The sequence below is a fragment of the Oncorhynchus keta genome, chromosome 19 (assembly GCF_023373465.1).
Source record: "Oncorhynchus keta strain PuntledgeMale-10-30-2019 chromosome 19, Oket_V2, whole genome shotgun sequence".
Lineage (NCBI taxonomy): Eukaryota > Metazoa > Chordata > Actinopteri > Salmoniformes > Salmonidae > Oncorhynchus > Oncorhynchus keta.
In genome coordinates, this window is record NC_068439.1 from 38,905,198 (window position 1) to 38,920,624 (window position 15,427).

The 15,427-nt window shown below is 40.6% G+C and overlaps 1 protein-coding gene across 34 annotated transcripts in view; it reads left to right on the forward strand.

Annotated features, from left to right (window-relative positions):
* The first annotated feature begins 264 nt into the window (after window positions 1-264).
* Window positions 265-15,427, forward strand: part of LOC118398249 (golgin subfamily B member 1-like) — a 51,045-nt gene continuing 35,882 nt past the window's right edge. For 22 of the 34 annotated variants that reach the window (XM_052470521.1, XM_052470503.1, XM_052470509.1 and 19 more), the window contains exons 1-6: window positions 265-426; window positions 924-997; window positions 1,428-1,676; window positions 3,939-9,973; window positions 11,757-13,250; window positions 14,295-15,305. In XM_052470521.1, coding sequence (XP_052326481.1) covers window positions 976-997; window positions 1,428-1,676; window positions 3,939-9,973; window positions 11,757-13,250; window positions 14,295-15,305 — 8,811 coding nt within the window. In that variant the 5' untranslated portion in view covers window positions 265-426; window positions 924-975. The remainder of the gene's footprint in view (window positions 427-923; window positions 998-1,427; window positions 1,677-3,938; window positions 9,974-11,756; window positions 13,251-14,294; window positions 15,306-15,427) is intronic. The other 12 variants (XM_052470492.1, XM_052470495.1, XM_052470497.1 and 9 more) reach the window with 1 other exon arrangement.

Consider the following 15,427-nt stretch of genomic DNA (forward strand, 5'->3'; position numbering starts at 1 on the left):
GCCTCTAAAAAATAAATGATGAGTTTGTCCCACCAAGATTTACATGCTAAAATCGTCACTGTTGTGTTCACATTATTATTTTGCAAGTTCTGGGTTGGGGACTTCGGGTTGTCTGGCACCATGCCAATCAAAGGGCAGAAATGGACCCCACCCTTATCAGAGAGGGCCAGCCCAAGGGCAAGATGCGTATTAAGATATTTTACCACCCCTGCGTTGCCTTCCAACCAATCAAACGGAAGCTCACTTTCTGTTATATTTATCCACCTTCAAATTAAGTGGACACGAATGGTGTGGAAAGAGAAGATATCAAATGTTTATGAAACCTCTGCCTAGTTGCTTTCTTTGGTATGACTGCAAAACCTACACCAACACCACATCGGACAATTAAACGGAATAAATTCTACTCACAAATCGGTGACTACTAAGGTGAGTTGTTGTTTTAATTGAGTCAGATAAGATACTATATACTTTATTGGTACATTCTAGATGGAAAAGTGTCTTCTGCTTTTCCCCCAACTCCTCTGATATGACATACTGTAGATTATCTACCAATACACCAATATGTTAAATATTATAATCTATAAAAAATGTGTACTACAAAAAAAACTGAACCATAACCTTATAGAGAAAATTCAGGGACATACAGTAGGGAAGACAGAAGTGAGAAAGTTGTTCTTTGAAAAAAAGAACCAGTCGAAAACGCAAGGTCTCTAAAGGTGTTATTTTTTGGCACATCAATATGTTTTGTAAATGTGAAATTTGAAACCTATTTCTCATCTTGTCATGATATTTTTGTGTGAATCATACTTATGTCTATATGAGTATAAATATTTGGGGTGTATGCACGCGCGCGCGTGAGCCTGCCTGCGTGCGTGTTCAAACTGAGTTTGATAACATAAAGCCACCTTATCCATTTCAACCAGGCCAGTGATCTCATGGACAGCAGCCCTCTAAGGAACATTGGAAGAGGCAAACATGGCAAAATCAAGAAACCACGGTACAATTTGCGTTCTGAAAAGCAGTATATACACATTTGCTCTTCAGGATTGAGTTCTTCTTATTATTTTTATATATATATAAAATAATTCAGCCATCATTTTCTAGTGAGTGATAAATTATAGTATTATATTATTTTAAATGATTCAAAATTAAACTATAATTCTATTTTGTGACATCTCTCGATATGTGTTTGTGATTGACAGTTCACCCTTGGCATGTGTGTGCATTGAATCATATAATAATGACATCTAGAGCAAGTAAAAATGACAATTTATTCAGTTTGTACTTATCAGGAGTCGCATGTAAATTTATAAAATTGTATAGAATCTTACAAAAATCTTAACCAGTTATACTTCAAATAAAGTTACATGATAATGAATGAATTAATACATTCAGCAACTCATTGAAATTAATTTATTTAATCCTAGTGGGGGACTTCTTGGAAGAGTTCAGAGAGCAGATCATTGCGCAGGTGAGATTATCTGGGCCCATAGTAGACGCTGTGATCTCACAACATCTTATCCCAGAAGAGCTGGCACACAGCGTCCGTGCAGCCCAGACCACACAAGACCAGATGAGGGCTCTGTTTGAAGCCGTAGAGAGAGAGACACCACAAACCAAACTTGCATTCCATCTGATATTGAGACGGAAAGAGCCTGAACTCATGGACAAGCTAGGTAAGATGAATTCATATTTCTAATCTTCGGTCCACTTTATTATAAAATTGTTGGAACATTCTAGGCATGCTCTTCACCATAAATGTATCCGCCATAAAGTTGTTATTAATCGAACAAACAACACTGTTTTTTTTAATTATGAAGACGAGCAAGATTTTGTTGACGGCGGTTTTTAAGTTAATTTCCTGCAATTCTAAACTTTTTATCATGAGGTGTAAAGAAAATATTGCTGTTTTAAAGAACGTTTCTGAAAATTCTGAAATGTTTATACAAATTTCATGCAATTCTACAAATTTTGCCATGGATCAGTGATCTTTTTGTTGTTGTTGCTGTTTTACAGCTAATCTCCTGCAATTCTACCCATTTTGCCATAAGGTGTAGAGAAATCTTTGCAAATTTAAACAGGGGTTGGAACCGGTTCAGGGAACAAAACCTAAAACCGGAAAATAGTAAACATTTTCGAGGAACGAAACAGAAGCGGGCATGAAAGAGGGGGGCAATACAAAATCACATTCTAAAATGCAGACTTTCTATTTGACAAGATGGGAAAACTGGACTTTCCCTCTCTTCCATCGGCATCGCTAAGAGGCGTGGTGGTCATGTCCTCCTCGAGCACAACGAACAATGGCAGCCTGTGGAAAGTGGTCAATATAGAAATAGTTTCCTGGTTGCAAAAAATGTCCTGCTTGCTAAAATTCTACACTCTTCACATACATACATTTCAGTTTATGTGAGAAAACAATACACAATGTTCAATACATACCATCCAAGAAGGCTCAAGGTCATTACCCACTGATAAAATGACGTCAAATCACGTTATATCTACAGTTGCTTTGATTGGACTCAACATCATACTTTCAAAATCGTAGCTAGCTGTTATCATCATGAATCAAGCTAACAATGTACTGGCAAATCCTTTTCAATCCTTGTCATATGAAGAGAAATTGGACATAAACATACACAACAAGACGGAAATCGCAAATTCAACAATGAGTAGTTTGGAAGGAATCAGTGGCTAACTGCATGCATTGCAATGCAATCACTAGCCTTAACAGTCTTTTTTCCAAGCTTAAATTATAAACATTCAACATTGGCCATGCTCTCAAATCTGACTTCAGTGAGTTCAAGACAACTGGGAAATCGGGGGAAAAACGCAATCCGACTGGGAAAATACATTTCCAACTCGGAATTGTAAGTCGGGAACTCGGGCCTCTTTCTAGAGCCAATACTTGTTTTTTCCCAGTTCCCAGTGTCTTGAAAGCATCATAAATCCAGAGAATGCCAGACTTTGATGACAAAGTTTCATGACAAAATTTGTCCACGAAGGACCGTCGCTCCACCTTCCTTTTCAAGTGAGTCCAAAAATGTATTGTATGCTGCTGCTATAATGATGTAATATGCCAGAGAGATACTGTATGTATACTGTAGCTAAGAAAGTAATACTAAATGTATGTTGTGTAGTAAGCTGTTAGTAGCCCATGTGCCTCACCCTAATAATTTGGCCTATTTTCCCCTCTTAATTTCGCCTACTGTTCTGACTTGGTGGTGCACATGTAGTCTAGAACCACTTTTAGAGAAATGTAATCATCGAATATTTTAAGAGCTTTCATTGTCTTCTTTTATACCCCCATTATTTATCCTACAGTTCTGACTTGGTGTACAGGGAGAATACTATAAGACCGGCCCATGTTCTGAATTCTGTCACTGTATATTTCAAAAGTGCTGAACAAATACTTATATTGACTACATCCGTCCTCGCTCGCTCATTAATGTCTTAATCGATATTGTGTATTGCCTCTTATCCACTTGTCGTCCCCTTATGCCATAGTTTGTACATCTCAATTGTCATTAGAAACAACATTTGTTTAAGAAAGTCAGCCATATCAGATATGTTTTTTTAAGGCAGTAAATGAGGCTGAATGAACTGTTTCGCTGCCAGAAAAGGCTTGGCTGGTGTAGCAGTGGTATGGTATTGGGACTCCTGTTGGGGCTCTGCGGTTGGGACAGCTTAAGGCCCTAACAGTTTGTGGGCACCGTTTGCCACCGTTATAGTAGAATTAATGTATTGTTTAGTGTTGTGTGTGTGTTGGGGGGGTAGTTGTTGTTGCAATTCATCTAGCTTCCACATGGGTGAGACATTCTGCATGTAGCACCTTTAAGATAGGCTGCTTTAAAGTATGGCCAGGTGTTCTTTATCTGAAAAAGTGCTCACCTTTTTATGAATGCTATGCTCACTGTATTGCTCTTCCTCACCCACAACAGAGCAGAGACAACGAAACAGTAAGATGACACAGACAGGATTGGATCAAAGGTATGGCGATACCACAACATTAGAGGATAAGACCACACCAAAACTTGGCATACAGACAAAAAAGGAATCTCTTAAGAGACGAAGACAAGAAACAATGCAAGCAATTGAGGAGATTGAAAAACTTTGGGAGGGGTCAAGAAGGGAGAGAAATGAAACTAACTACATGAAAGCAAAGATTAAGCAACAACAAGAGGAAATAGAAAGGCTAATGGCTGAGAAACAAGAACAAAACACAAAGATGGAGCTGATGAGGATGGAGATCCAGAATGTGAATGAAAAACTGAAACAGAACATGGAGGAAATAAATATAGAGAAAGACAGAATACGACAAATGTGGGCTGATGTCCAAACAGAGAAAGACATTCTGGAGAGAAGACACAATGAGATCATTAACGAGAGACAGAGTTTGGAATTGATCAAGTATGAGACATTGAGAGCAAAAGAGGAGATGGAGCACTGCAAGGAAACAACAAAACAAGAGCAGGAGAAAATGGAACAGATTAAGGCTGACATTCAGGGACAGATCGAGGACATGGAAATAAGAATTGCAGAAACCAATCAAGTAAAAGAGAAAATGGAAGCGATGAAGGCCGATGTACACAGGGAGCAAGGTCAGCTGGAGACAAAAAGAGATGACATTAAAAGACAAAAAGAACAGTTTGAGCAGATTAAATGTGAGATAAACAAAGTAAAAGAAGAGATGGATCGAAGGTGGTATGAAACGGAGAAAGAAGAGCTTGAGCAGAGAGTTAGGATCCGGCAAGAGAAAGAGGAACTTGCCAACGTAAAAGCTGAGCTGCAGAGAGCTAAAGAGGAGGTTGATCAAAACAGGGAGAAGACGAAGCAAGAGAAGGACCTGGTCAACAAAATGAAAGCAGAGATTCTTCTCGAAAAGGATTCACTTGAGAAGGACAAACAAGAAACATTACGAAAACAAAAGGAGTTGGAGCAGATCAAGTATGCGATTCAAATGGACAAAGAGGAGATTGAGCAAAACAGAGAGGAAGCAAAGCGAGAGAATGATAAGCTGGAACAGAGGGAAGCTGAACTGCAGAGACAAGTGGAAACGATTGAGAGAAACATTGAGGAGACAAAGCAAGAAAATGACAGAATGGAAAACGTAAAAGCAGAGATACAGAGAACGAAAGAAGCACTGGAGAAACAAAAAGATGACACCAGGCGAGTGAAGGAGGAAATGGAGAAAAGAAGGTATGAGACTGTCAAGGAGGAGCTGGAGCAGAGAGCTGAAATACAGAGACAGAGAGAAGAAGTGGAAATGCTCAAGTCTGAAATGCAGAAAGCCAAGGACGTTGAAAAAACAAGAGGAAACCGAGAGAGAGAGGAAGCCAAAAAGTGTAGTGAAGAAGTAAAGCGACAGAGAGATGGGATCAAACAATTGAGAGCTGAAGTTCAGAAGGAAAAAGACAATGTGGAGAGGAAAAAGCAAGAGACAATGAGAGAGAGACAAGAATTGGAGAGGATTCATTTTGAAACGCTGAGAATGAAAGAGGAGAATGAGCAAAGCAGGGAGATCACAAGAAGAGAAAAGGAGCAAATGGAGCAGATGAAAGTTAATATACAGAGACAGATAGAAGATATAGAAGAAAAAGTTACAGAGACAAAACAAGCAAAAGACAAAATGGAAGAAATGAAAGCAGAGATACAGAGACAACGTGAAGATTTGGAGAGTAGAAGGGAAAAGACAGAGAAAGAGCGAGAGCATTATGAAGAGGTTAAGTGTGAGATAATTCAATTGAAAGAGGAAATGGAAAGGAAATGGTGTGAAACGGAGAAAGACGAGGTGGAACAGAGAGCAAGAGCGCAGCAAGAGACGGAAACACTTGAAAGGTTGAAGGAGGAAAAACAGAAAGTGCGAGAGGAAATAGAAAGAAACAAGGTGGAAACGCAACGAGAAAGAGAGAACCTAGAAAAAATGAAAGCCCGTGTGAAAGACGAGAAGAACACTGCAGAGAAAATATCAGAAGAGGCCAAAATAAAGAATGAGGACTTAACGGAAATGGAGCGTAACCTTCAGGAAGAAAGGGAAGAGATCGAGAGGAGCAAGCAAGTCACAAAGCAAGAGAAGGAAGAGATCGTAGAGATGAAGGCTGAACTCCAAAGACAGATGACAGAAATAGAGAACCGTGTGAAGGAGACAAACAGAGCAAAATATGAGGTGGATCAGGCAAAGCTGGTCGTACAAAAAGTGGAGTCCCAGCTGAAAAAGCGAAGAGACGAGGCTGGAAGAGTAAAAGATGAAATTGAGAAACAGAGATATGAAGCAGTGAAAGAAGAGCTTGAGCAACGAGCTGAAATCCAACGAGAAAGAGAAATGTTGGAGAAAGTAAGAGACGAGATACGGAGAGCCGAAGAAGACTCCGAAGAAACACAGCTTCAGAGCAAAAGAGGGGACTTACAAAAGAAGATGGATGAAACAAAGCAAGAGAGGGAGATGCTTGAGCAAATTAAAACAGAGGTTTTGTCAGAAAGGGCCATGTTGAAAAGACAAATCCATGAAACCGCAAGAGAAAGAGAGGACTTGGAATTGCTTCGGTGTGAGACCCTGAATAAAAAGCAGGAGCTTGAGAAAAAGCAGGAGGAAGCTGTCAAGGAAGAGCTTGAACTGAGAGCTGAAATGCAGAGAGACAGAGAGGAGATAGAGAGAACCAAGAAGAAAATAGAGAGGGAGTTAAAACAAGGCAGGGATGCCACAAGTCTAGAGAGAGGCGAAGTGGAACGGATGAAGGTTGAAGTACAGAACCAGCATGAGGAAATGACTAGATCCATTGAGAGGACAAGGCAAGCTAGAGACGTGATGGAACAGATGAAGGATGAAATTCAGAGAGAAAAACAACTTTTGGAGAGAATAAGGGAAGAAACAATAAGAGAGAAAGAACCCTATGAAACGGTCAAGGATGAGCTAAACAGAGTAAAAGAAGAGATGGAAAAACTCTGGGACGAGGTACAGAGGGACGAGCAGGAAGAGAGAGCCAAGCTGCATCGAGAAAATGTGGAGCTGAATAAGAGAATGGAGGAAATTAAGACAGAGATTAACCAGATAGAAACAATTAAATTTGACCTCGAGAGACAGAGAGATGAGATCGAATCAAGGATGGAGAAGACAAAGAGAGAGATGGACAAGCTGGAACAAACAAAGGCTGAAATACAAAGACAGAAAGAGGACATTGAAAACAAGATGACAGAAACAAAGAGTGAGAAAGAGGAGATGGAAAGGATCAAATCTGAGATACAGAAGCAGAAAGAGGAAATTGAAAACAAAATGCAACAAGCAGAGACGGAAATGGATGAGCTGAAAAGTGTGAGGGAAGATATTCAGAGGCAGAGACAAGAGGTCGAGAACATGACGCAGAAGGCCAAGAGAGAGATTGGAGAGATGGAACTAGTGAAGGCTGAGATGCAAAGGAAGAAAAAGGACCTTGAACAGATGATGAGAAAGACTAAGAGAAAAAAGGAAGAAATGGAAAAGATGAAGGATGAAATAGAGAGAGCGGAAGAAGAGATGGAACAAAGAAGAGAAGAGACCAAAAGGGAGAGAGATGCAATTGAACAGGCGAAGGCTGAAATAGAAAGAGCAAAAGAGGAACTGGAGATTCGTCTGGAAGAGGGCTTTAGAGATATTGATGAGAAGGAACAGATGAACGCTGAGATACAGAGATTAATCCAAGAGGTAGAGCGAACCAGAGAAATGGTACGACAAACAAAAGTGGCAATGGAAAACAGGATGGAAGAAAGCAATATGGAGATGGGTGACAAAGACAGAGTGAATGCTGTAATCCAGAGGTTGATTCTAGAGGTGGAACAAACCAGAGAGGTGTTAAGAAGGGTGAAAGAAGAAATGGAACTGAGCAAGGGGGAGTTAAAAGGGGAAAAGGACAAAATCAGACTGATGAAGACGGAGACGCAAAAAAGAAAAAAAGAGCTGGAGCAAAGGATGGAGAAGATCATGCGAGAGAGGGATGAGTTAGAACTGGTGAAGTCAAAGATACAGAGACAACGGGAAGAGCTGAAACAGAAGATGGAAGATGGAAAGACTGAGAGTGAAAAGATGGAACAGATGAAAGATGAAATTGAGAAACAGAGATATGAACAACGAGCTGAAATCCAAAGAGAAAGAGAAATGTTGGAGAAAGTAAGAGACGAGATACGGAGAGCCGAAGGCGATTCCGAAGAAATACTGTTTCAGAGCGAAAAAGGGGACTTACAAAAGAAGATGGATGAAACAAAGCAAGAGAGGGAGATGCTTGAGCAAATTAAAACAGAGGTTTTGTCAGAAAGGGCCATGTTGAAAAGACAAATCCATGAAACCGCAAGAGAAAGAGAGGACTTGGAATTGCTTCGGTGTGAGACCCTGAATAAAAAGCAGGAGCTTGAGAAAAAGCAGGAGGAAGGTGTCAAGGAAGAGCTTGAACTGAGAGCTGAAATGCAGAGAGACAGAGAGGAGATAGAGAGAACCAAGAAGAAAATAGAGAGGGAGTTAAAACAAGGCAGGGATGCCACAAGTCTAGAGAGAGGCGAAGTGGAACGGATGAAGGTTGAAGTACAGAACCAGCATGAGGAAATGACTAGATCCATTGAGAGGACAAGGCAAGCCAGAGACGTGATGGAACAGATGAAGGATGAAATTCAGAGAGAAAAACAACTTTTGGAGAGAATAAGGGAAGAAACAATAAGAGAGAAAGAACCCTATGAAACGGTCAAGGATGAGCTAAGCAGAGTAAAAGAAGAGATGGAAAAACTCTGCGACGAGGTACAGAGAGACGAGCAGGAAGAGAGAGCCAAGCTGCATCGAGAAAATGTGGAGCTGAATAAGAGAATGGAGGAAATTAAGACAGAGATTAACCAGATAGAAACAATTAAATTTGACCTCGAGAGACAGAGAGATGAGATCGAATCAAGGATGGAGAAGACAAAGAGAGAGATGGACAAGCTGGAACAAACAAAGGCTGAAATACAAAGACAGAAAGAGGACATTGAAAACAAGATGACAGAAACAAAGAGTGAGAAAGAGGAGATGGAAAGGATCAAATCTGAGATACAGAAGCAGAAAGAGGAAATTGAAAACAAAATGCAACAAGCAGAGACGGAAATGGATGAGCTGAAAAGTGTGAGGGAAGATATTCAGAGGCAGAGACAAGAGGTCGAGAACATGACGCAGAAGGCCAAGAGAGAGATTGGAGAGATGGAACTAGTGAAGGCTGAGATGCAAAGGAAGAAAAAGGACCTTGAACAGATGATGAGAAAGACTAAGAGAAAAAAGGAAGAAATGGAAAAGATGAAGGATGAAATAGAGAGAGCGGAAGAAGAGATGGAACAAAGAAGAGAAGAGACCAAAAGGGAGAGAGATGCAATTGAACAGGCGAAGGCTGAAATAGAAAGAGCAAAAGAGGAACTGGAGATTCGTCTGGAAGAGGGCTTTAGAGATATTGATGAGAAGGAACAGATGAACGCTGAGATACAGAGATTAATCCAAGAGGTAGAGCGAACCAGAGAAATGGTACGACAAACAAAAGTGGCAATGGAAAACAGGATGGAAGAAAGCAATATGGAGATGGGTGACAAAGACAGAGTGAATGCTGTAATCCAGAGGTTGATTCTAGAGGTGGAACAAACCAGAGAGGTGTTAAGAAGGGTGAAAGAAGAAATGGAACTGAGCAAGGGGGAGTTAAAAGGGGAAAAGGACAAAATCAGACTGATGAAGACGGAGGCACAAAAAAGAAAAAAAGAGCTGGAGCAAAGGATGGAGAAGATCATGCGAGAGAGGGATGAGTTAGAACTGGTGAAGTCAAAGATACAGAGACAATGGGAAGAGTTGAAACAGAAGATGGAAGATGGAAAGACTGAGAGTGAAAAGATGGAACAGATGAAAGATGAAATACAGAGAGCGGTTGCAGAGATAGACCTGGCAAGGGAGGAGATACAAATGGAGAAAAGGAAGATTAAAGAGGACAATGCAAGGAAAGAGAAGGTATGTACCGAATTATTGTGTTCCATATTTTTTACAAGATTTATAGGGCCAACATCCCAAAGATTGGTTGTCAAATTTGTTGTGGAAAAGTCTCTGATTCACACACAAAAATCTCTGATTTATGCACAAAAAATGCAGGCCTGCTAATTACACAAGTCCAACCTCAAAATAAATCAGAACAGGAATTGAAGTAAACAGAAACTTGCCATTTTTTTAGAATGCCATCAATAAAATATACTGGGAAAAAAATATGAACGCAACATGTGAAGTGTTGGACAAAAAACATATTTCTCTCAAATGTCGTTTCCCTATTTGTGAGCATTTATCTTTTGCCAAGTTAATCCAATAAGTTGATTAAACAGCACGATCATTGCATAGGTGCACCTTGTGCCGAGGACAATAAAAGGCCACTCTAAAATGTGCAGTTTTGTCACACAAGACAATGCCACAGATGTCTCAAGATTTGAGGGAGCATGCAATTGGCATGTTGACTGCACGAGTGTCCATCAGAGTTGTTGCCAGATAATTTAATGTTAATATCTCATAAGCTGCATCCAACGTCATTTTAGAGAATTTGGCAGTACATCCAACCGGCCTCACAACCGCAGACCACATGTAACCACGCCACCACGTGTAATCCGACTATTCACCTGCGTGTTGGTCGGACAGCCACCCGGACAGCTGATGAAATTGTGGGTTTGCACAACCGAAGAATTTCTGCCCAAATTGTCAGAAACCGCATCAGGGAAGCTAATCTGCGTGCTCGTCATCCTCTCCAGGGTCTTGACTTGACTGCAATTTGGCGTCATAACCAACTTCAGTGTGCAAAGGCTCACCGTTGATGGACACGCTGGAGAAGTGTGCTCTTTACGGATAATCCCGGTTTCAACTGTACCGGGCAGATGGCAGATGGCGTTGTGTGGGTGAGCGGTTTGCTGAGGTCAATGTTGTGAACAAAGTGGTCCATGGTGGCGATGGGATTATGGTATGGGCAGGCAAACACAATTGCATTTTATCGATGGCAATTTGAATGCACAGAGATACCGTGCCAAAATCCTGAGGCCCATTGTCATGCCATTCATCCGCCACCATCACCTCATGTTTCAGCATGATAATGCACGGCCCCATGTTGCAAGGATCTGTAAAAACAAATCCTGGAAGTTGAAAATGTCCCATTTCTTCCATGGCCTGCATACTCACAAAATATGTCACCCATTGAAACATGTTTGGGATGCTCTGGATCGACGTGTACGACAGCGTTTTCCAGTTTATGCTAATATCCAGAAACTTTGCACAGCCATTAAATAGGAGCGGGACAACATTCCACAGGCCACAATCAACAGCCTGATCAAGTCTATGTGTAGGAGATGTGTCGTGCTGCATGAGCCAAATCGTGGTCACACCAGATACTGCCTGGTTTTCTGATCCACACCCCTACTTTTTTTAAGGTATCTTTGACCAACAGATGCAAATCTGTATTCCCAGTCATGTGAAATCCATAGATTAGGACCTAATGAATTGATTTAAATGGACTAATTTCCTAATATGAACTGAACTGAAATTGTTGCATGTTGCTTTTATATTTTTGTCCGGTGTATATTTCAAAATGAATCAGAGAAGAACTTTAAGTAACTATGTATATGGAGCTCTCCATCCTCATTACCGTTATCCACAGGGTGAATGTCAAACTGTGAAATTGATTCATTTAGACATAATGTAGTTTCTATGTAAAGTGCCCAAAAGGCAAGTTTCAATGCTCAAATCAATTTTCTGCTTTGGAAAGGATATGATGGAGTCTATGAAAGCTGAGCTTGACAGACAGAAAGAGGGAAAAAACGGAAGGAAAAAAGAAATGCCAATGATGAAGACCCCGGTCCAGAGGCCACAGGATGAAACAGAGAAAACCTACCTTGGAGATACGACAACTGAGATACCATTTGAGTCACAAGAGCTAAGAACCGCCATTGAAAAAGAAAGAAGAGACCTGGAACGCAGAGAGAAAATGATTATGAGAGAGAAGTATGACCTGGAAAAGTCAAAAGCCGAGTTTGAGAAGGAAAAGGCGGAGATGGAGAACATGATCACAAAACAACGAGAGGAGGGCAGACAAATGATTGAGGACATAGAAAAGAAAAAAGAAAATCTCGAGCAAATGGATGCAGAGATGCAAAGAAAAAGACAGGTCATCGTAAGGGAAATGCAATATAAAACACAAAAGATGCGGGATTTAAAAAAAGCGAAAGATAAATTTAAACAAACGCAAGTTAAATTTAGCAAAGAGAAAATTGAAATGGGAAACATCAAAAAGGCTACTGTGGCAGAAAGAAATAAACTAGCAGTAGAGCAAGCTTACATAGAGAAACGTAAGGAGGAGATGGAAGCCATCCTGGAACTGACAAAGAAGGAGAATGAAGATCTGCTGAACGTAAAAGCTCAAATAGAGGGATGGAAAGAAGACAAAGACGAACAGGGTGAACACCTGAACAGGGAAAGAAAGGAACTTGAATATCTGAAAAGTAAGATGCAAAAAGAGAAAGAGGATACGATAAGAAACAGGGACGTTTCGGAAAAAGAGAAAAAGGACTTGGAGCTGATGAGATCTGAAACGCAGAAAGAAAAGGGGGAGATGGAACAAGAGAAGCTTAAGGTGCAAGTTGAGAGAGAAAAGCTTGAACAAATGAAACTGGAGTTACAGAGAAAGTCCAACGACCTAGATATGATCATAGAAGACACAAAGAGGGAGAAAGTCAGTGCATCACAAATCCCTGTCCAAATACAACAACAAAAGAACCAAATTGATTGTTTTGTGGAAGAGACAAAGAGGAGTAAAATCGAAGAAGAATTGATGAGCGCTGAAATAAAAAGACAGAAAGAGGAGATAGACAGCAAACAAGACATTCTATCAAAGGAGAGAGAAGATCTGAATAAACTCAGAACAGAGGTAAACAATCAGAGAGAAGAGATTGAAAATATCACGCAAGAGCAAATTAAAGAAACATTTCTAATTAATCAGACAAAGACAGAGATGGAAAAAGAGAGATGTGAGATGGACAGACAAAAGAAAATGATAGAGCAGAATATGGATGAGATAGAGCAGAGAAAGTGTGAGATGAGAAAAGTAGAAAACATAATTATCGAACTGAGAAAGGAAGAAGAGAGTATAACGAATGAGATGAACAGGATGAGAAAGAACACAGAGCAGAAAAGTTTTGAAATGCAGAGACGTTCTGAAGACACGAATCAGCTAATGGAGGAGACAAGACGGGAGAGGGGGAAGGTTGAAGAACTGGCTATCGAAACTCAACAACAAAGAGAAGAAATGGTGGGTTTTATGGAAAAGAACAAACAAAAGCAGAACGAACTGGAACTCATGAATGACAAGATTGAAAGAGAGAAACAAGAGATCGAAGAAAGTCGGGATGTGCTAACAAAGGAGAGAGAGGAGCTGGAACAAATGAGGAGTGAGATACAGCAACAGAGAGAGGAGACAGAATCTCACATGGAAGACCAAAGGAAAGAGAAAGAACATTTGGAACAAATGACGGCGGACATGAAAAAACAGTTGCTAGAGGTGGACAATGACAAGGAAATGATAGAAAGCTCAATGGGTGACCTGAGAGTTAAAGAGGCAGAAATGGTGAGAGAAAAAGACAACATGGATAACAGGATGGCTAGGCTCAAAGAGGAAGAGGATAGAATGCGGGAAGAAATAGGAAGGAAGATGGACATCTTAAAGGAGGAAAGTTGTGAAATCAAAAGACTGAGAGATGAAATTGACAGTGAAAAGGACCAGCTGAATGCAAAATTGCTTGAGTTGGAAAAAATGCGTGAAGACCTAGATAGAGAGAAGAAGGAAGTGAAAGACAGGAAGGATGAAACACTGAAAGAGAAAGATCAGTTGGAAGAGAGGCGATGTAAGATAAGTAAGGAGAAAGAGGAATTGGATATCAGTCTTGAACTGATGAAAAGGCAAAGGGAAGACTTGACAAGCTTGAAGGCTGAAGCAGAAGCACAGACCGAGCCTATGGAAATAGACTGGAAGGAAAAGCTCACGAGGGAAAGACAACAACTTGAAGATGTAAAGGAGGAGATACAGAAGGAAAAAGAAGCCTTTGAGAGAAAGAAGGGATTGACCATGAAAGAAAGAGATGAGTTTGATCTGATGAAATCTGAAACCCAGGGACAATTGGAGGAAATAGAACAAAACAAACAAGACATTCGTGTGGAGAAGGAAAAGCTGGATCAGATCAAAGCTGAGTTAGAAACACGGTCTGAAGACGTAAATCAGGTCATGGACGAGACAAGACGGGAGAGGGGGAAGGTTGAAGAACTGGCTATCCAAACTCAAAAACAAAGAGAAGAAATGGTGGGTTTTATGGAAAAGAACAAACAAAAGAAGAACGAACTGGAACTCATGAATGACAAGATTGAAAGAGAGAAACAAGACATTGAAGAAAGGCGGGATGTGCTAACAAAGGAGAGAGAGGAGCTGGAACAAATGAGGAGTGAGATACAGCAACAGAGAGAGGAGACAGAATCTCACATGGAAGACCAAAGGAAAGAGAAAGAACATTTGGAACAAATGACGACGGACATGAAAAAACAGTTGCTAGAGGTGGACAATGACAAGGAAATGATAGAAAGCTCAATGGGTGAACTGAGAGTGAAAGAGGCAGAAATGGTGAGAGAAAAAGACAACATGGATAACAAGATGGCTCGGCTCAAAGAGGAGGAGGATGGAATGCGGGAAGAAATAGGAAGGAAGATGGACATCTTAAAGCAGGAAAGTTGTGAAATCAAAAGACTTAGAGATGAAATTGACAGTGAAAAGGACCAGCTGAATGCAAAATTGCTTGAGTTGGAAAAAATGCGTGAAGAACTAGATAGAGAGAAGAAGGAAGTGAAAGACAGGAAGGATGAAACACTGAAAGAGAAAGATCAGTTGGAAGAGAGGCGATGTAAGATAAGTAAGGAGGAAGAGGAATTGGATATCAGTCTTGAACTGATGAAAAGGCAAAGGGAAGACTTGACGAGCTTGAAGGCTGAAGCAGAAGCACAGACCGAGCCTATGGAAATAGACTGGAAGGAAAAGCTCACGAGGGAAAGACAACAACTTGAAGATGTAAAGGAGGAGATACAGAAGGAAAAAGAAGCCTTTGAGAGAAAGAAGGGATTGACCATGAAAGAAAGAGATGAGTTTGATCTGATGAAGTCTGAAACACAGGGACAATTGGAGGAAATAGAACAAAACAAACAAGACATTCGTGTGGAGAAGGAAAAGCTGGATCAGATCAAAGCTGAGTTAGAAAGACGGTCTGAAGACGTAAATCAGGTCATGGACGAGACAAGACGGGAGAGGGGGAAGGTTGAAGAACTGGCTATCCAAACTCAAAAACAAAGAGAAGAAATGGTGGGTTTCATGGAAAAGAACAAACAAAAGAAGAACGAACTGGA